Raw genomic sequence first — 22,074 nt, 5'->3', positions numbered from 1 at the left:
GTGTGTGTGTGTGTGTGTGTGTGTGTGTGTGTGTGTGTGTGTGTGTGCGTGCGCGCGTGCATGCTAGATAACATGAGGTGATAGGATCAGGTTCTTTTGAGCCTGGAGTGATGACGTGTTTTTAAGCTGTCCTGAGTGCTTTCATCCCTTGGATTCACTTGGGACAGCTGCCCTTGGGTTTCTCTGCCTCTTGTTCCTTTGTTGCCACCGTTCGGTCTTTCTCCTCTCCCAGTCCCACCCCAGTCTAAGAACTTTCATCAGATTGGTCTTTTCCCCACGTGTTTCTTTCTCTCTCCCTCTACCACGTCTGCTGCTGACTTGGACTTTGTGGGGACTCTACTGTCCTCTTTATTTCCTGGAAAATGGTATTCTTTTCTAAGGCTTTAGTTCTTTAGGCCAGACAGGAGGAACAGCTATTCCCCAGTTCCACGTAGCCAAGGGTAATTGTTCAGTTTTGCCCTGTTCACAGCCTTCTTTTTACTCCCTCTCTCTTTGTTTTTCATCAGCTGTCCTCATTGATAACGACTAGTGAAATCAGTCATCAATCAATAAATCCATTTTAAAGTGTTTGCTATGTGGTAGGCACTGGGGATACAAAGACAAAATGAAACTGTCCCTGTCCTCAAGAAGCTTACATTCCATCTACTTATGGTATCCCTGCTGTAGAGGACAGGGAACTGGTTTTCCTCTATCTGCATTAATCTATATATTTACTTTAAAGTCAAGGAGAAATTACAAGTTTTGCCTTAGAAAATTCTAGGGCAAACATGGGTATTTATCATTTGAAAAAAGGAGTTCTAAGGGGTTCTTTTAAACATTCTATTCATTTCGATATCTTCCCAACCCCAAAAGGAGAAAAAGAATATAGGAGAAGGATTTTGTGTGTTGTCATCCCATTTCAGAAAAGAAGATCCAACTTTCTTCCTCTTAGATGACTACTGTTGCATCCCTTCATTGGGGGATTCTGTTTAGGTTTTTGTGCTTCAGAATCTGTAACACTCCACCCCCTCCCCCCAATATTTCCAAGCAATCTATAAAGATCTGTTCGTGATAGATTGGTTTTGGAGAGAGCTACCCCTGTGTTCTCTAAACCCACTCTGCCTCCCCTTTGTTTTTCCCCTAAGTCTCTCTCTTCTAATGGTAATTTTCATGTGGTCATTATTGGGGTTTTTTGTTTTGTTATTGTTTTTTTCAGGTGACTTTAATAATACAGGGAATAAACTAGATCACTTTGAAGCCCCAGAGGAAAAAGATCTTCACATTGAAAAATGTTTCTTGGAGAGGCAGCCTCTGACTGAAAGGACTGCAGACCTGCCGACCCTAGACATGCCCCACAGCCCTGGCCCCCAGCTGGACAGAAAGCGAAAACTCTCAGGGGAAAGTCTGCAGCCTGATGGCAGCCAACCAGAGGCAGTGGCAGAGGAGCTGCAGGAGGATCCCCTACTGAAAGCCAAGAGGAGACGGGCCTCCAAAGGTGAGCTCCTCTAGCTTAGGCCAGGCTGGCCTTGGGCTTCCATGCATGGGACTGTGGCAATGTGTGTGGATGTGTGGGTATGGATATGAGGCACTCACCCCTCCAAATACAACCTGTGATAGTAAGGAATTACTCATTACAAACCTCCTGAACGTTCCTATGCTCAGCCCTTTGAATTCATGCCGTCTTCATTGGGGAAAAGAAAACTGGCAGAACCCAGTCAGAACTGGTGGTGAGGCACACATAACCATGACCATACAGATAACCACAGTCCACATAACCCTTTAGTGCCTAAAACTGACAACTAAGCCAACAAAAACAAACCCATAATGCCTCACACAACCCATGGGGAAAAAAATGAACCACTCCCCAGTGTGTAGCGAGGTGCTGAAGCAGAGACAGTGATGCCCTCCTTCCTCCCCGCAAGTGACTTGTAGCTCATTTTGTTTTTAGACTTTAGTTGAGGGGGCTTTTTGATTAATTTTTAGTTATTTTTCCATTAGATGACTGGCCTGAGAGGGAAATGACAAACAATTCCTCTAACCACTTAGAAGAGCCACATTGTAATGAGGTGACCAACCTGAAGGTGTGCATTGAATTAACAGGGCTCCATCCCAAAAAACAGCGTCACCTGCAGCATCTTAGGGAACTGTGGGAGCAGCAGGTATCACCACCAGAGAGATCCCCGCCCAGCAAGTTGGGCCGGCAAAGCAGGAAAGATTTAGCTGAGGCTGTGCAGCCAGAGGTCACTGCAAAGGTTAAAGACTGCACCGAAGAAAAGCACCCCAGGAAAAGGTCAGAGGTCAAAAGCAATAGAAGCTGGTCTGAAGAGTCCCTCAGAACAAGTGACAATGTACAAGGTATGCAGAGGCCACTAGGGAACTTGAGTTGGCTTACTCTTAGTAGTGATGCATGCTGGCACCACTATCGTGAGTGGATGGATCATCTACAGTTCATATGTCTGTATCTATACCTATACCTATACCTATACAACCCCATTTGTAGTGATCTTACCTTTTTAGAAGAAGTTGACTACTGAAATGTACAAGCAAGGGAATTTTTTAAAAATGATATAACTGTATTAAAATAGAATATATTCTCTCTCTTCCCCCCCCTTTTTCCTTTTAAAAACCAAAATGATTTGGTTTGATCATATGACTTACGAGTGTACAGTAAAGAACCTTCATTTCTTTGGATGCCTTTTGACACTCAGTAGCTCTGTGGCAGCTTAACTTAAGGAGTGAGGGAAACCATTGTAGGCTGATAGTCCACAGGCTGGGTAAATGCCAGAAATAAAGTTGAAGCAGCACCAAGGAGCTAGCTAATAAGTCCATCACTCCATCCTCAGCCGATCTCTGCCGAGCCTTGATGTTGCAGCACCTAGGCTAGCAATAGGAGTGTCTACTGCTCTTAGATCCCTGCAGCACCTAGGCACAATAGGCAGGGGGGAGGGGAAGAAGGGAGAATTTGCATTTGTGTGCTTGTCAGGCCCTTTAAAATGACTTCCCAGCTCCGGGCTTTGTGGGTTAACCTATTTGCTGTTTGAATGTGGGTAATTAAAATATTAATGCTTTGAAAACATAATTGGTATATCTTTAAAAAATGAAGCTGCTTTGGTGATAAGTGTTAACAATACGCCTTTCTTTCAGCACCCGCTCGCTCCAACGGTGTAATGCCTTCTTCCTTTCCACCCTTCCCCCCTCTCCCCATTTAGGCTTGCCTGTATTCCCGGTGTCTCCGCACATGAAGAGCCTTTCATCCACCAATGCGAACGGCAAAAGGCAGACTCAGCCAAGCTGTACGCCAGCCTCGAGGCTGGCTGCCAAACAGCAGAAAATTAAAGAAAGCCGGAAGACAGATGTGCTGTGCACAGACGAAGAGGAGGATTTCCAGCCTGCATCCCTGCTGCAGAAATACACCGACTGTGAGAAGCCATCAGGGAAGCGCCAGTGTAAAACCAAACACTTGACTCCACAGGAGAGGAGGAGGAGGTCATCTCTGACAGGGGATGATACCACAGATATAGAAAACAACGAAGACAAGGTATCCTTATTAAAAAAAAAAAAACCCTATTTAAGGTCCTAGTCATACACTAACTTTGCCTCCTACAGTCACCACCAGCCTACGTCATAATATGCTGTAATAAAGCACCTGTTTTCATTGGCCCCTCCTGAAAACGTAACTTTCCTGTCCTTAAGGTACACAGAGGTCTACTTATTTTCCCAGGAGAAAGTAAAGTTACAAATTTAGCTTTGATAGATTTTTCCACCATCCATCCCCCATTCCCTTTTCCTCATGAAGCCTAGAGACAAAATTATTTTCTGCCCTCAATGAGGTTTATATAGCCCATCAGGGAGGTGGTGGGAGTGTGGGGGAAGGGTGGTTAAATAGATAGCAGAAAATGATTCTTTTGTTTGTTTTTTAAATTTTTTTTGGACAGATCATGGTAACAAGGAGGTTCAGGAAGCGACCAGAGCCAGCTTCAGAGTGCGACTCTTTGCCATCCAAATTGCAGGAGCAGAAGCCGTATGATCGCCTGCCACAAACTCCCTTGTTACCTTCCTCCCAGTCTGCACAGCTGCCGAGCCCCCCTCAAGAGACCACCCCAACTCGCCCCATGCCGCCTGAAGCCCGGAGGCTGATTGTCAATAAGAATGCTGGTGAAACTCTGCTGCAAAGGGCAGCTCGCCTAGGATATGAGGCAAGTCTCACTGTAGAGCATCGAAATTAAAATTTCACTTCTGGGGGTCAGAGGGATGGAGGCACAAGGGAGGTGTGTCTTACTTTGGGGGAAAGATTTCAAGTGAGAATGGATGGTTCACATTCAGAGAATCGGGTATTAGCAAAAGTCTGTGCTGGTTTTGCCTGGAATGTTAGGGCATTTGGGCTCCTTTTCTCTTTAACAAATTATTCAGTGTCTTCAACAAAATAAAGGCCTTTCCACTGTTGAATTCGTGTTCAGGCAGGTAGGTTCTCTTAGCTTCCTCAAGTTTCACTGACTTATCTGTGATATAAAATATGACATGACCCAGAAGCTTCAGAGTTGAAGGCTGAAAGAGACTGTTAATGAGCCCTGTTGGATTTTGATTAGTGAAGGGAGGAAAAGTTGTTTGTTTTAGTTTCTGTCCTGCAAACGTGTTTACAGATGGAGAGGCAAGTGGAAAGTGTTTAGGGTGCTTTGCTTTTCAGGACATGGGGCAGTTTGATGGTGTAAAATGGGAAGAAAACAAGCAGCTTGATTATGACTGAAAAATCAATGATTTCGTTGTCTTCTGGTCCTGGACATAGGACTGGAAATATAAAGGTATCTCTAAAGGCTTGGGCAGTCAATAAAGATGATAAGAATGGTATCGCCTTATTCATTGATGAAATTTCATCTCTGCTTCTAGCACTGTGGGCAATTCTCCGGTCGTCCAAGGATGTGCAGAATGGTAACTTTGACCATCCTTCCTACTCTATCCTCAGTTCACACCAAAACCAAAATAGTGAGGTTTGGGAGCCTCTGCCAAATATTAAAATTGCCAGGCTGCCTTGCCTGTTGATTTTTTCTTCCACTAGCTTCTCTCTAGGTCCTCTTCTTTAAAACACCCCTACCCTCTCTGTTGTCAGTTTGAACGGTGATGGAACAGCTCACAGAGCAAAGGCATTTTTTAGTGTTGTCCAGCATCAGCCCTTGAGGCAGTTAAATGTTAAAATGAAATGTAGTTAGCCACAGTTAGGCTTGGAAGCCAAGCTTTTGAATGACTAGGCTTCAAGGATACATGTGCCCTTTGAAGACTGAGATCCTGACCCCGAAATCTTTATGCTTTGCAGAAGTAGACTTTTCACTTCTTGACCAAACTCTTTGCCTGGCTTGTCATGGTTACTTTCACTTTCTTTAGTAGGAATACTTGACAGGGAACCTCTACCTCATTTGAGTTCATTTCTGCGGACTGATTTAAGTGTAAAAACAAAATTGTAATTTAAGTGTACTCTAATGCAAAGACTAGGTAGCTAGAAACTTGAGTTCTGGTCTGTTTCTACCATTAAATTTAGCTGATCTACATTGGAGAAAATACTTAATTATTCTGTGCCTCGTCTATAAAAATGATGGTTTGGACTAAACCAGTATTTCCCTCACTTTTTCATGTAATGTGAATAGGGTCTCTTTGAGAAACTTTTGATGCCCTCCTTATTATGTAGAATTATGTATGATCACTTAAAGTTACAGTTTGGTGTTGGAAAATTTGTATAATTGCTTCTATTTTGCTCCGAAGTTTCTCCGAAGACCTTCTTCCCCACTATTCTAGAAATCTTCTACAACTTTCCCCCTCCCCCAAAGCATCTTTATGGTTTTATCAGTATATTTTGAGTCCCAAAGTGTTCATGACTAAACTAGTTAAAGAAATACTAGAGCAGATGATCTCAAATGTCTCTTCCACCTCTAAAATTCTAAGATTCCCATGAAGTGTTCTAGTATATTAGTTAGCAGCTTTCTGGTTTTTTTTTTTTTTAGTTCAGTTCAGGATTTTTTTTCCCCCTGATAATCAATTTGATCCATGCTATGTTAGGGAAAAGAATTAGCTTAAATGAGTCATAGAATAGTCTCTCTCATCTATTAGTTTTAAGCAGTTAGCGCCATTGCTTAGAATATGAAAGTATTGAGTCATGGTCATTCCCATGACATTTGAAGGCTCCTGACTACTACCTTTTTCATGCTGTCTGGCATATGTGTGTCATTAGCCAATAGGAGGGTTGGATGAGAGATTGAATGATAACTCACCATATCACCACTGGTAAGCGAGAATTTTGCCCTCCAAATACAGGCAGATTATAGTTGTGGATAATTGGACCTAGAGTTTCTCATCTCGAAAGGATCTTTGAATCTAACATTGGGCCTACTTCTCTCTCCCTCTGACACGAAGACATTTTAATGCAAGTGAAGTAGCTGAGGCCCAGAGAGATGTCTTTGGCCAGAATCACATAGCTAGTTAACACTGGCCTTGTTTTCAATAAATAGTAGTAAAATTACACAAAAGTTTGGTAATCTCTCTCATCTAATGGTGTTAACTTTGAAGTTTGGTTGAAGTTTTGATTGAAGTTTGTCTTCTTGCTTAGGGCCTACTCTACTGAGCTAGACTAGTGTTCAGTGAATGAGAAAGGGAAAGAGGGAGAAGAGATCATACATCAGCATCCTGTAGGGGAGATAAGAGTAGGCTTTGTAACCATGGTTAAATCCCTTCCTCTCTGGACCTAGTTTCCTCATTTGTAAAATGATGGGGTTAGGCTAGATATGACCTCTTTCGGATTCTTTCCAACTCTGGCATCCAGGAGTTCTGATTCATTAGAGAATGTCATCATTATTACAGGCTCTTTAACTTCATTAAGAGTAGAAGAAAATTCCCTAGAAAGACAAGGCCTGATCAAAGTCATCTACCCATGGGAATGATACCAAAGTGATCCACCTTTGGGAATCTGCACCAAAAGTACAGATCCAGGACTTGGAAGTTACTGGGGGCTTTAAGTTAGAGAAATAATTTTTTGTGTGTCTCATCCAGTAAACTGTCACTTGGATAGTTATAATTTCATTCCTATATCACTTGCATTCTTACCTTGAATGAATATACTACATGTAAATTATGCATGTTACTGCTTATTACTTTTGATGCAATAGCTTAGGCACTTAAAAAAAGTAACTGGAAGATTAAAGCTTTTAGCATTTAATCAAACTTTCTAAAATATCTTTCAGCATCATATGAAATCCTCTCCCAATCCTTGGGATGATAATAGGGACAGGAGGACTTACAGGGCTTTCAACTATTTGAACTCTAGTTGAAGGGCAATTCACTTAACCCTCTTGTTGAGGATGCAGTTTAAATGGATAGCTAGGGCAAGATACTCATGTAGTTAGTTTGTGCCATTATGGTTTATTGCTTAGTTGGGGGAACCACATGCAGTAAATAGGCTATTGTCTAATTTTGTGTGTGTAAACTGGTTCTTAAATTCCTAAAACGCCCTCTTTCTTCAGATACTGCTTTGAATAGACCACCTAAATGGATATGTCAATTGCCACAGAAGCTATGAAATCTTTTCCTCAGTTTATAAAAGCTTATATTTCTGAATGTAAAATGTGCCTGTCACCACATGCTTGTACATTTAGTGGTAATGGTTAAATTTTTTATGAATTAAATCATGTTTTTAAAAAAGTTAATGAGGCATTTAATTAATTAACAATGTTGAGTTTTATGGTCTTTATGGTTACATTTTGTGGTTAATGGCATTCCACTTATAGCTGCTTACCACTGAACTGTCCAACCAAATAAAAAAAAAACCCTCACCACATTTTGGGAGTGTGAATGCTATCCTTAAAAACATTTTTAAAATTCTAGGTAGGCAGAATTGACAAATATATCTTATTTTTTTATTTAGGGGTCATAGGCTAACTTATAGTTTCAGGACTAGAAGTGACTTTTTAGAGGTCATGTAATCAGCCCCTTAATTTTACACACGAGAAAATTGAGGCCCAGATGTGTGGAAGTGTTTGCCAAAGGTCATGGGTAAGAAGTGGCAGAGTTGGGTTTGAATCCAGATCATCTCAGCAGTTTTCTCATTTTTAACCTGTTGGTTAAAAATAAATGGTCCTTGGAAATAGTTTTCCTGGGATGGTCAGCCTAGGTTGGGCTGCATTACTTTGATTCATCCTAATGAATGATACCGTGTTGCTAAATTTAACAGACAGTGGAATTTATCACGCTCTTCTGAAATAGCATGTTTTGGCCCAGGCAGCAGAAAGGTATGAGCCTAGCTCCAATACTCAGTAGCTGGGTGACATCCCTGAATCTTAGTTTCCTCATCTACAAAATGAAGTGAAGGGAAATAAGCATATGTGTAGCACCTACTATATGCTAGGGACTGTGCTAAGTGCTTTTTACAAATATTATCAAAAGATAATATCTTCCCTGCATACCTCACAAATATCTGTAAAGATCTTCACAGATCTTTTCTAATTACTTAAAATGATTTGATTGATTGGGTATATTCTTTCCACCAGGGCAGATTTCTCTCCCATTCACCCCCCCCCCCCCAACACACACACACCCACTCTCTTTCTGGATTCATGGGGCCTCAAGGCCAAACCTTGGGTTGTAGCTCCTGTCCAGTTAAGTAGATGGTCTTGGATGAAAGTTTGTCTCTACTGCATTCTAAAGCCTTTTTAGCTTTAGTGAGACCTGCCCAGTGTCTGCTTGTCCAAACCTAGGTTCATCTGTGTGCGCCCCCTTTGGGGGGCGGGGGGGCTGAGTAAAGTTTGTGAGATCCTTTTGAAATACATTGTGAAGCATGTTATTTGGTGCAAAGAAAAAACATAAATAAAAAAGTTGATTAGTTGCTGATTTATTTTGTTTAACTTTATCTTCAAAGCAAAGGGAATTAAATCAGTTTTAATGCTGGGGGCAAGTTGGGCATGGGATGGGGATGGAGACAGGAAACTGGGTTCATAAGCCTTAGAAACAGCTGCTCGCTTCAGGCCGTCCTAGACCTTAATTATATCCAGCTACTCCAGGTAGGAGTAGAGATTCCAGGTAAAGGCCGTAGTCACTAAACTAATTTGAGTCCTTGAGATTTATTAATAGGAACAATTAAGCTCTTGGTTGGTGAGACACCAGACTTCTGGGATCTGGTTAAATTGACCTGGGCACCAGCGGTAAGTGGCTCCCGCACTTGATCCCAGTGTCATGTGACCGAGTTCCTTTCCTTGGCTAGGGCATGCCACTCATCAGCTTGCTACAATCCACTTTAGTCTGGTTAGTGAGGGCCTGCTAAAAGAACAGCTTCATGCTGTATCCTGGATACCAGTTCTCAGGTCAGGTGTACTAAGAGCACAGATTATTGTGGGCTTTCCAGCAGATCTCAAACTGAATGAATAAAGGTGGGCCGTGTGACTCATGGTTTTGGAGCCTCGAGGATTGTCTTAATTCCTCTCTACCCTCATCTTCTTCACAATGATCATTTCATTGATCAGCCACAAACTGGTTTGAGATTTTTCATTATTTTCTTAATTGATGTGATGGAGCAGTTATTATTAGATGGAAAAGATAAGAGTTTTGAAAATTTCCTTCTAGTGGGTATTAGGGGGAAGCCTGTCCACCTAGATCCCAGTACTCTTGACTGTCATCGGAACTATGAAAAATCCACACTGTTCTCCCCAGCCTGCAGTGAACTCTTGAAAACTGACAGTTCTCTGCTGGGTGTGACTTGTAGGAAAATATTGTAATATGTTTTCTGATGGCAAACATTGGTCTATGTGTTTGAAAACTTTCTTAATCAAGGTAATAAAACATTGAATAAATTACTGCTCTGCTTACAGGGAACGTTTCATATTAATATTTTAACACTCTAAGGAAGTAAGATTAATAATAGTGATTCTAAGGCAAACTATTTACTCAGAACAAATTCTGGAAAGGGAGAGGCAGGGGGGGAGATCATCTTGTTTCATGTAGTTCCTGAAATGTGTAGGTCATGTTGTTGGATATTTTATTTTCTGCTGTTACCTTAAATAAGCAGAAATATTTCTATCATTTCCACCACTGGAGTGGAAGAAGGGCTTGAGTGAGGCACACAGGATAGAGTTTTTAGAGTTGTATCACACAATTCTGGAACCAGTATTTAAAAAAACAATAATTGGTTGACTTGTGTTCTGAAAAACTTTACTTCCACTTCATATGATGCAGCGTGATCTTCCCACCTTTCAGCATGTTTCCTCAAACCATAAACAAGACCGTGATCCTCTCTGATCCAGTGTTTTCTCTTGACAGCAACTTTCAGGTTTTTCTCATCTGTCTCAGAAGTTAGGGGGGCATGTAACAATTATTAAGCATATTCTCTCAAATGTCTTAGCTTCTTTGAACAGCCTGTTACGGATCGGTCACCCACAAATTTATCAGACTATTTTTTGAACCTTTCTTTGGTTTGGATCTCTTTGGAGACGCTGAAGTCCATAAATTACGCTTCTTCATTTAGTGCACATGGCATATTGTACTTCCTTGTATTTGCTGTACTCTGGACCACAGGCCTTAAGCCTGATACTATTGATAGCACATCTGTAACCGTACTGCTTACCTTTTGTAGGCCCTTCTTGCCACCAATAGCTCTGTGTTCTCTTCCCAGGAAGTGGTCTTGTACTGTTTGGAAAACAAGGTCTGTGATGTGAACCACCGGGATAACGCAGGCTACTGTGCCCTGCACGAGGCCTGTGCCAGGGGGTGGCTGAGCATCGTTCGGCATCTCCTCGAGTATGGAGCAGATGTCAACTGCAGCGCTCAGGATGGAACCAGGTCAGTTATGTTTCAGGTTGTGATATCTTGAATGTAGCCAAGGGAGGCTGTGGGAGGGAGGATGTGTATGAGGTAAAAGAGAGGTAAAGGGATTTGTTTCTCCAGAAGTTAATGGTTACTTCTCTAGGTTCCTAGAGTGAACAGGTGATTGACGCAGAAAACTTAGGATGCAGCTTGTTTCTCTAGAATTACTAACATCATATTTAGTCGCTCAATCTACTAAAACTACAACCCTTATGAAAAATTCATATTCCTTCAGAAAGACTCATTATGTTGGCTTCTAAAACATTTAGATTATTGGTTTCTTTTCAGTGTTTGACTTGAATGTCCTTCCTTCCTTCCTTCCTATAAACTTGATGATCAAGGAGCATAAAAAAGTTCTTCAGTGACATTCCCACTCTGATCTCTGTCTGCTAAAAAACAGTCAACAGTGATTGATCTATATATATAAAGTCTGTATTTCTTATAGGATTGGTCTTGGTTTTAAAATGGGTCATTTCTCTGATATTTTCTTCTTTTTGGCCAATTGAGATATGGTATGTTCTTGACATCTGCATTTGATGTGGTGTTTTGTTGTTGTTTAGAAAATTTAATTGTTTGCAATGAAGTATCTTGTTTGATTTGCTAAAACTAGGTTACTTTCCGTCCTTTTCCTTTACTTCTCTGGAAGCTCAATGAACTTTTTTCATCTTCAGAAAAGTCATAGTTAAGCTTATGTGTTTTTGATTGCATCCCTTTTAAATTTTATCGAGCCTTGAATCAGTATCATATCATGGTGGATAGCATGGACAAAGTCAGGAAAACCTGTGATAACTTCCTATGCCACCATAATCAAGTCACTTTTTTTTTTTGCCTCTGATAACTCTGGAGGACTTGGGTTAAACTATTCCAGTTCTTTTTAATTCTTTTGTTTTCAGTTATTGGGTGGTGTTAAGCTGTCTGTTTGATGAGTGCTTTGTAGATATACCTATTAGTACTGGTAAATGTCGTAGAACATGCTGAGAGCTGCTGATGACTTAATCTTCTCAAGTTTTAATTGTCTTGAGTCTATAGATTCATTCAAACTTAATTTGAAACTGACATGTTTCATCTTAATGATTATTAACATACCTGGTAAAAGTACTCATTCTTTTTTTTTTTTTAAACATGTGTTTCAAATGAAATTACTTAGAGTGAAAGTTTATGTTTGTAAGATACTTGACCAAATTCACCAAATAGAGTGGAGGCACATCAGAGGACAGGGGGCAGAATGGATGCAGCTATGAAAGTAGCTAGGTTATTAAAAGATGAAAAACACAAATAAATGGGGGGGACAGCCGCAGGAAGAAAATGTAAAGTATGCCCAGGTCTTTTCACAGTCTGTCAACAGAGTAGGATTTACAGCTAACACTGTGCCTTTAACAAATACCCCAAGCCAAAACTTGTTGATGTCAACAGTTCTCTAGGCATGTGATACAACGCTGTTGAAATGATCTAAATAGGAGTTCAGTTCAAGGAGGATCTGTAAGTTTCAATGTAAAGCATTTCACATTATTTTGCTAAAATTGTGAAAAGGGGAAAGCCTTTTGCATAGTGCAGTCAGTCAATTCACATGTTAACAGTGGGCCAAGGAAAACATTAGCACATACACAGGAGCAATAATGTCACAATACAACTTCCCAGTGCTCGGTTGGAAAAAATAACCACTAGAGTGAGCACTGACAGAAACAAGGTTTTTGAAGTTATTATTTTAGGAAGCTGATAAATTGGAATCATTCTTAGTGTAATATCCAGGAGATTTCCTCTATTCTCTCCCTTCTCCCTTCTGGCCACCCCACTCCCCCCGAAAGGTTTCTGTTTCTCCGGGCCTTAGTTAGTGTTTGAGTCTTGTCTCCGATTATGAGAATTAGGAGCATTGCCTCTCCCTCAAGAAGGAACTTACTTACCTTGGCTTCCTTGTCATAGGCATGAGAGCACATCTTGAATTCAAAAGTCATTTGGTCTAACCTCCTGACAGTGGGTAGGACCCTATCCCAGACAGGTAGGAATCAGCTTTTGTAAAGCCTTAGCCTCATGTGGTAGCTCCTCCCCACTTCTTTGCAGAGATGGGTCTAGAACATTGCATCAGACTTTTTGTTCTCTTGGTTAGTTTTGCTGAATTTTGTTTGTTCATCTTTGTTCCTTTATTTTAAGGAATGACTTTGAGGTGATAACAATGTAAATGTAGGTGATGTAAAAACAAAATGTATTATTTTTTTTAAAGGGACATAGTTAGAGTTTATAAGAAAAAAAGAAAACAACAAAAACAAACCAGAATGACGTGTAAGATGCCTTTCACCTCTAGATTTATTGTGTCATACACCACCTTAAGGTTTGCTGACTAATTTATTGACAACAACTCCGTTAGTCAGTATAAGCCTTAATAAATTCCTATATTTCATAGGAAATGGAGGCTCAGAGAAGTCAGGTGACTTGTCCAGGGTCATGCAGCCAGCATCAAGACTAGGCTTCTAATACAGGCTCAGGGGTCTTTCCACCGCAGTATTCACGATGCCCTCAGCATTTATTGTTTTAGAAGGGAAAAAATGTCTTTTTGTTGTTTCCTCTTTTACTTTGTTGTATGCTTTTTGTCTGGGCAGGGAGACAAAGGCGGGGGGGGGGGTAGGCTATATCTTGACCCCTTGCTTCCCCAAAGACTTCAGATCTTTACTTATATTCTTAGCTCCTGAAATATTTACTTTTGGTCATTTCATGTTCCTCACTTAGGTCTTACCTAATGTTTCATATTTTTCAAAGATTTTCCTGGCCTTTTCTCATCCCTAGATCAGTGTCCCCCTTACCCCATACTCTGGCAATGATTCCCTATATTCTTATTCCCCTCAATCTTTTGCCTAGGGATAGATAGTACAATCTATGTGGGGCTAGATCTGTGTCTCGTAGGTACTCTTAGCACTCTGCCTAGATGGGATTCATGGAAGAAAGGGAAAGAATGAGCATTACTGTGTTATTATCTCATTTGATCCTTACAACAATCCTGTGAATGAAATAGTACAATTATTATTATCCTATATTAGTCTAGACGAGAAAAGAGGAGGCTAGTGACAGGTTAAATGCTCTGTCCATGATCACACTGCTGGATGGGGCTCTGAGGCAGAATTTGAACCCAGTTCTAGCACTCTTGCCTTCTGAATTATTATTGAATCAGGAATTCTTTGAAAAGGGCCAGAAGTATTATAACACAGGGCAGAGCCTAAAGTCATTAAGGACATTTAAAAATCATTTTGCTCATTTATCTTTCCAGAAGTAACATTGTAGATTTTCCTTAAAGATAAGCTTTGACACAAAAGACGGTGGGTGGGTGGGTGGGTGTATGTGTATACATACACATATGTTGATATACGAGTGTACACGGAGAAAAGATTCAAGAGTCTTGGGTTGGCCATATCTCATTCATTAATTTTCCTATCCCAAGTACCATTCTTCATCATAGCAACCAGCAGTGGTCTCTGTCCTCATCTTTCAACCATATTGGCAGAATTTTCCATATTGTACCGAAGTCTTGTTGCTAGGGGTTACTGGAGGGAGATGCATACTGATGCTTCCTCAGGTCTCAAGCTGTGTCTTTCAGAACATTGTCACTTTTGCCCAGCTCCAGTTAATTTGCTCTTAGAACCTAAAGACGTAGTGGAAACAACACTGACTTGGAGTCGATGGACCTGGCCTCTAACCTTTGCTCTGCCACTTAGCCTTCTCTGTGACCTCAAACAGGTCATTTAGTTAACCTCTCAGCTTTAGTTTCCTTATCTATAAAATGATCAGGTTATACTAAATTATTTGCAAGGTTTCTGTAATTTTTACATTCAGCCACCCTGTATACATAGACTTGTTCATGTATATCCTAAAAAGTTAATGAGTTGATTGTGCCTTAGAAACATGAAAAAAAAATTTTAAGATCTTTGAATACTTTTAAATACAAAATAGTGGTAATTTAAAGCTGAGCATTTTCTTGTGATCATTTTTGGCCTCATCCTTGCATTATGGACTGACTACAAAACCTCTGAATTCTCTGTAAAGTATAGATTGAAAATCTGCTTTAGCACATTTACCTCCTGACCAGGACCTTACTTAATGTTCAAGAAGAAAAATGTATTTCAGAGGGAGCCCTGTGAAAATTTTTTTCTGTCAATTCCAGTCCCTTTTTTCCACTTCTGTAGCCTTTTTTCATTATTTTCTTACTGTTTCTGGTATGATCAAAGGATCCTCCTTACTGTTCCTCACACATTCCATTCTTATTTCCTGTCAGCCTTTGCACGGGCTGTCAGTCCCCCATATAGCAAACAGACTGCTTCCTCACCTCCACCTCTTAAGAATCCCAACCTTCCTTCGGTGCTCAGCTCAAGAGCCGTATCGATGTGAAACCCTTCCTTGGCCTTCCCCCCAGCTCCCCAGCTGCTGGTACCCATTACCATGAATATGCTTAATTTTCAGATTTGCTTTATGTCCTTCTGTGTACCTATTGTTTTGCCCCAGGAGAGTGTAAGTTTCTTGAGAACAGAGATTTACATTTTATGGACAGATGCTTAATAAATGCTTGTTAGTTGATTGTTGAAACTCATTAGGTCAGAGGTGTTCATGTTTACATTCTGATGTGTGCTTGTAAGATCTGCATCTAGAATAGAACACTGGATTCTTTATTTCATTGTGGCTTATCATGAGCTAGGTATCTCCTATTGAAACCATTTTAGGGTTTTATAGGCAGCCACATGAAGCCCAGATTCTGTTAAATTAAAAGCCTCTTTCCAAATCAATTCACCCTGGCTGGTGATTAGGTAGAAGCAGGCAGGTATGTGAGAAGCTGTACCCATCTCTTGGCCTCTATCCTCACTGAACTGTTTCCTCTACATTATACAAAATCCTGGTTTTTAAACTTGACATTCTTTCTACTTTCTGTATCTCCCATATTCCTTCCCCTGGTTTCTCTGCTAATGGACTGGTGAATAATATATATAGGGTGTTTGATTATCTATTACTGAAAGTCAAACTCTGAGATAACTTAACTAATTAACATCATCTTAACTCCATTTTCCTTTAAAAAGTAACTACACTTATGTGTAGAGTGTTGAGTTAGCAATGACAGATATGTCCGTAATTTGATTTATATGCTATCCTGCCCATGCCCATTTTTAAAATCACTTAAAAACTTTTTTCATGAGAAATTGCTGGGCTCCAGATGAGGAATGACTCTGTGGCTAAAGGTCAGCCCTGCAATTATAAATAGGGAATAAAGAATGCTTTTTATCCCCTAAAGTGGAACATTGGATCCAAAAAAGAGGAATACTCATACAGCTGAACACCAAATTCTGTCTTTCCTAGGCCTATCCATGATGCAGTAGAAAATGATCATTTGGAAATAGTTCGCCTCCTTCTTTCTTACGGTGCTGACCCAACCCTTGCCACGTACTCAGGTAGAACCATCGTGAAAATGACACACAGTGAACTAATGGAGCTCTTTCTAACAGGTTGGTAATTCTGTGGTGTTTGGCATGGAATGTTGCTAAAATGCTGTTATCTAAAGTGCACCAGATTGTGGTTATTTGATAACACAGGTTTTGAATGGAGGGCGATTTGCGGAGGAAGAAAAGTCTTCAGAACTTTTAACTTAATTTGTAAGAATACAAAATCCTATTTATTTAGTAATTCCGGTATAATAGAGTATATTGTAGTGTATTTATGAGCCTCTTGACAAATAACTCAATGTGGGAATATTTTCTGTGTTCTTTTTCTGATGGTATGAGAAGAATATTACTGAGACACCAAAAAAGAGTGTTTTTATTTTTTTGAACTGTTGAGATACTTACATAGCAAAGTGCCTGGGACCTAGTGGGTACTTAATAAATATTTACTACCTGATTTGCATCTGGTTTATTATTTTTAATGAAACCCAGTTTTAAGTTTTGCATGCAAAGGAACAGCATACAGAGTAGTTACATTTTGGAAAATTTTAGCTTTGGGAATTTAAAACTCCTTGATGTGTTGTAAACAAGTTTCTCCAGAGTGAAGGCTCCTAAATTGTTGTCTCAGTACCCTAATGCATACTTTAAAAGATCCTTAAAGTTGAGATCTAAAATCAGTTTTAAGACTCTATGGTGGGTGGATAGCCAAATTTATTATTGTTCCAAGTAGCTTAACTATCAGACCTTACCTCAGAGTTGGTGGATCTGAGGTTTTCATGCTTACCAAAAAAAAAGAGAATGGGATTGCTTGAGCACTTATTACGCTTCTGGATAAAAATATGTAGAATTACATTTTCTAAAATGGTGTTTTTTCTCAGTTCAAGAGGTGGGGGGGCACAACTAAACAAAGGATTAATTGATTAATTGGTATGTCTTTTGTGGAATTAAGGTGAACAGAAAAGGATGTGTGTGGGTACAAAAGTGCAGACTGTGTATATTGTATGTGCACAGATAGTTCAAAAGTCTGTGTTGTGGATTTAGACAGGAAGTGACGAGCCAGGCTGGTTTGACTTTGCATGACAGACAGTCCTACTAAATCTGCCAACATTTTGTTCTCATCAGCATGGTTTTTGTTTTATTTTTTCTTTTTCTCTCTAGAGTATTTAACTGACCTGCAAGGTCGAAGTGGGGATGACCCTGGTGTCTGTTGGGATTTCTACGGCAGCTCTGTGTGTGGTGAGCAAATGTTATTCTTATTTTTTTGTCTGATCTAAGTGAGTTTCAAAACATTCCTTGCTAATCCAAAACCATCTCCCCAGCCTCTGCACCCCTACCCCTACCCCAAACCCTTTTACTCTACTAAGCAGTGTTGGGGAAGAGAAAGGGTCTGATTTTATTTACTGTCACTTACTAGGCTACACGTGAAACTCTCCTTTGGCTTATAGATTCTCTCTTTTCCCTGCTTTCTCTCCTGTCCCCCACCCCTCCTTTCTTAACAAAAGATCCAAGTGATGAATCTGGATTTGACGTACTGGCCAATCCCCCTGGCCCAGAAGATGATGATGATGAAGATGTCTTCAGTGATGTGTTTGAGTTTGAATTTTCAGAGGGACCTCTCTTGCCATGTTATAATATCCAAGTATCTCTCTCTCAGGGGTAAGTATTGACATTACTTGATTGAAAAATGATTGAAAAGGGCTTGTGGTGGCAGGAGTTAGACAGAGATCTTTAAAAACAGGTGGGGTAGGTGAGCTGAGTATTAAGTACTGATGTGTCTCTCTTTGTGCAGTAAATATTCTTCAGAAAAGTTGCTCATAAATTTACTGAGGGGACTTATTACTTAATGAAATACCTTTGGAAAGAAAACAATTGTTCCCATATTTTATCTGCTTTATAAATCTGGACTTCCTTCATACAGTTTGAAAGGGAAGAGAGATCAGGAGAATAGTACACCATTCTGTGAAACATTCAGAGAGTATGTTTTCTGACATGAATATAGTTCTCTGACGCAGAGGGTGGTTGATATTGGGACTTTTCCTCAGAGTTGGTACTGCAAGTATACTAGTATTATCCCTGTTCTACAGGTGAGGAAATAGAGACTCAGGGAGATATTTGTGTCTAGGATCACACAGCAAGTATATGAAGCAAGAATTCAACCCAAGCCTGATGATTCCTCTAGGGACCTGACACAAAGCCAGATTGGAAGTTTGTTCTAGATTGAAGGCTAAAAAATCTATGGGATGTAACGTTTAAGAAGTGAGGTAGCCTCACTCTATGCTTGGCTTCAGAGTCTGCTGTGTAAAACCCCTGAATCTGTTTTGTGCTGGATTCCCCTATGTGGCAGAGCAGTATCTCCTCTATGCTAACAAATCCTAACAATGTTTAATCTTCCTCAAATCCTAATTTTCTGTAACTCTTCTTTCCAAAGGTATAAGTTGTAAACAAAATTTTCAAAGAACTTCTTTTGCCTCTTCCTTCCCCTTCCTACCCACAAACTTAGCACCAAAAACTATCTGTTCTCTTTCAAGAGCATTGTCATAGTAGGGTCTTAACTACAGGCCCTAAATCCTGGGTAAAGAGCCAGCGTTTCAACTATTATTTATGACACCAGCTAAAAGAGATGTAACTATGTATAGACTATATCTCCAAAAAGAATTTTCAGGAGGGATGACAGTATAGTCTTCCTCGAAAGTTGTTTGGAAAGTCCCTTCAGTGTGCCATTAGAATGTTAGTGATTACAGTTTACAGGTGAGCTATTTAACTAAAAAGACTGAAGACTTGTTTCTTTTTCATCTGTTGTAGCTTCCCTCACCTATTGTGGAAATTAGTTAAACTTCGTAGTAGATGGTCAGACCTTACACCTCCTTCCTTCTTCCCCCCGCCAAAAAAAAAAAACCTAGGTCCTGAATCCTATAGCTAACAGTAGTGTTTATTGAAAAAAAGCAGATCTTAGGACATCCAAGAGGGATCCATTGTTGCTGCAGGAAATTGTGGAGTTTCTTAGATCCACATACAGGGATACTTGTTTATACCCTCATCAACTCATCCAGGCTTTTTATTCTTTTAGACGTACCTCAAACTGCAATATTTTGTAAAAACTTCTGCATTGTTGGGGGCTAGACTGTCTTCTTTGGCTATTCCATATCTTGTGTTTCGAGACCCCTTAGGAAGGAAAATTCATCTGGACAATTTTAGAAAATATCAGCAATTGCACTAATATCTTAAATATGTGGATGTAGAATAAAATGAATGGCACATTTATGTGATTGGTGCTGATGTGAGATGTAGAAATAGATCACTTGGGGACAATTTTTTACTTCAGAACATGGCATTTGAATTTTTTTGTTCCCAACATGAATTGCATTGGTGTAAGGAACTCTTAATAACAGATGTAGAAGGACAACTGCCTTGCCACCGAGAGGCTTAGAGAGTTTCTTGGGACACTAACAGGTTAAGTGGCTTTTCCCACAGTCGCATGGCCAGTATGTACCAGACTTGAACTTGGGCCTTCCTGACTGAAGCCCTGTCGTTACTATAAAACAGGCTCTTCCCTCAAAGCCTGGCAGAGGAAGATGCATCTTTATTGTTGATGTTTTGGCGGGAGGGTTTTTTTGGTTGTTGTTTTTTGTCTGGGGTCACTGGGGAATGATGGTCTAAGATCCAATTCCATTAAAGCTGTAACATAATTTGAATTGTCTAAGGAAAGCCACCTCTTTTAAGAGGTACCAAAAACGTAGAGTACTTGCTCACTGATTCCACAAGGCTGCTCCTGTTTTCTCCTTCCACACTCCGCAGATCTTCACCTGACTCTTAAAAAGGAGCAGCAGTGCAGTCTTCCCCTAAAACAAAAACCCTGGAAAACTTGTTAATCTTCATAATTAGCTCAATTCATCCTTTGAATCTTCCGTTTGATGCCCATGGAGTTAGTGCATCTCTATGAAGGATTCTCAGCAGAAGCATTTAGGAGAATTCTCTGATACAAAGAGCATCGAACTTGGAAACAAAAGTCCCAGGTTTGATTGACTATATGACCTTGGGCAAGTCACTTTATTTCTCTGAGACTCAGTTTCCTCATTTGTAGCACCAGAGTAACAATATATTTCTTATCAGCCTTATTAAGGTTGATCAGACAAGATGAATTATGTGAATACAGAAATGATACTGGTATAGGTGATATTATTAGTCATCCTTATTTTACATTAAAGTTAGAATGCTAGTTGACCAATTCTTTTACCTTTTTGTCAGCTTGAGGAGTATTTGTACAGTGCCCTGAGCTTGGAGCCAGGATCACTAACCTAGTGTGAGGTATACCACCCAGTGTCAGAGAGCCAAATAATGTACCTAGACCAGTGTTCTAATAACCTCTAGAAGTGAATGACTTTACTGGCTCTAGTTTGAGTTGGCTACCTGACATGTTAGATAGTTGCCTGTTACTTAAAACCACTTTTAATTTTGCCAGTAACTTCAAGCACTTGTCTTCCTTTTCCTTAGGCCTCGAAACTGGTTACTACTCTCAGATGTGGTCAAGAAATTGAAGATGTCGTCCCGAATATTCCGGTGCAATTTTCCAAATGTGGAAATTGTCACCATCGCAGAGGCAGAGTTTTACAAACAGACATCTCTGAGTCAGTTGTTTTCATGCCCCAAGGACCTTGAAGTCTTCAATCCTGAAAGCAAGGAATTATTGGACTTAGTAGAATTTACAGCTGAACTTCAGAATCTGCTTGGCTCCTCAATAGAATGGCTACATCCAGGTGAAGACCTTCTCCCTGAGGTTCATTGGTAAAACCAACAGGTCGCTTAATGTATAGTACATATATTGTTAATCCTTTTTTGCTTTATGTATATGTGTTATATTACAATTGTTTCTGTAAAGAAAGGACACTATTACATATGAAAATATCTTTCCTTTATATAAGAAATGAATTCCAGTTGGAAGGACTTTGAAAGAATTTTTTTTTTAAAGTAACTTTAATCAGTTTTTATGAAAATTGTTATATAATGTTTCTTTACTTTTAAATGCACACATGCTTTGGAATAAGTTTTGTTTTTACTTGGAACACTTTTTTTTTTTAAAGGAAAAATATTCACACATTGACTTTGTTTCATACAAAGCACTGATGACACAGACCATAATTTTTATAAGTGACATGAATGAAGTCATGTGGCCTGTTTGGGAGAATGAATTTGATAAAAAAAAAAAAAAAAAGGCACTTCATGATATTATTTTTTATGTTTTGTTTACAGAATTGCCTGCTTTGGCCAGGTAAATGCTATTGGATATAATCCAGTAGTTTGTAATATAAATTAAAACCATATCCATACACAACAACTAATTGTATGAACTTTTATATCCTAATTTAAAAGCTGTGAAATTAGTTTTCACGCATCAAACCGGATTGTTTATATATGTTTAAACATTTTATGCTCTTATTTAAAGAAGACTTTGAGCTATTTTTTCTGTACCTTGTAAAATATTGGGAAATAAAACTAACATAATATGTTGAGGTTGCTTGGAGATGTACATAAACTAAAATTTTCTGAATTGTGTGTTTATGTTTGAAATCTGTGTTTTAACTTTGTAAGTAAATTCTTCTGCCTTTGTATTTATATTTTACAAAATTTTTCTTAAAAGGCAATAAAACTGTTGAGAAAATGAGAACATTGAAGTAACTTGTGTCTGGTGTGTTTCTAAATGAACTATAAATTTCGTTGTTACTATTAGCAGGCTGGGGGCATGGCAGGGAGAAACCAGTGAAGGTGAAATGAATAGGCAGAGAAGTTGGAGGAGAAGTTTACAAGCAGCTTCTCTAGATGCCCAAATCAGGCATCTTCAGATGATTATTGGTATGTTCTA

At 39.6% G+C, this 22,074-nt stretch overlaps 1 protein-coding gene across 6 annotated transcripts in view; it reads left to right on the top strand.

The window, feature by feature from the left end:
- The window catches only part of BCOR (BCL6 corepressor), a 151,679-nt gene extending 130,253 nt beyond the window's left edge, over positions 1-21,426 (top strand). For 3 of the 6 annotated variants that reach the window (XM_027875643.1, XM_027875644.1, XM_027875642.1), the window contains 9 exons: positions 1,196-1,474; positions 1,978-2,334; positions 3,189-3,517; positions 3,915-4,175; positions 10,619-10,785; positions 16,138-16,283; positions 17,376-17,453; positions 17,720-17,873; positions 20,709-21,426. In XM_027875643.1, the coding sequence (XP_027731444.1) occupies positions 1,196-1,474; positions 1,978-2,334; positions 3,189-3,517; positions 3,915-4,175; positions 10,619-10,785; positions 16,138-16,283; positions 17,376-17,453; positions 17,720-17,873; positions 20,709-21,003 (2,066 nt within the window). In that variant the 3' untranslated portion in view covers positions 21,004-21,426. The remainder of the gene's footprint in view (positions 1-1,195; positions 1,475-1,977; positions 2,335-3,188; positions 3,518-3,914; positions 4,176-10,618; positions 10,786-16,137; positions 16,284-17,375; positions 17,454-17,719; positions 17,874-20,708) is intronic. The other 3 variants (XM_027875646.1, XM_027875645.1, XM_027875647.1) reach the window with 2 other exon arrangements.
- Positions 21,427-22,074: the final 648 nt, after the last annotated feature.

This window comes from Vombatus ursinus, unplaced genomic scaffold (genome assembly GCF_900497805.2).
Source record: "Vombatus ursinus unplaced genomic scaffold, bare-nosed wombat genome assembly UNPS02014809.1, whole genome shotgun sequence".
In the NCBI taxonomy this organism is placed as follows: Eukaryota; Metazoa; Chordata; class Mammalia; order Diprotodontia; family Vombatidae; genus Vombatus; species Vombatus ursinus.
This window is presented reverse-complemented; position numbering and strand designations above follow the sequence as displayed.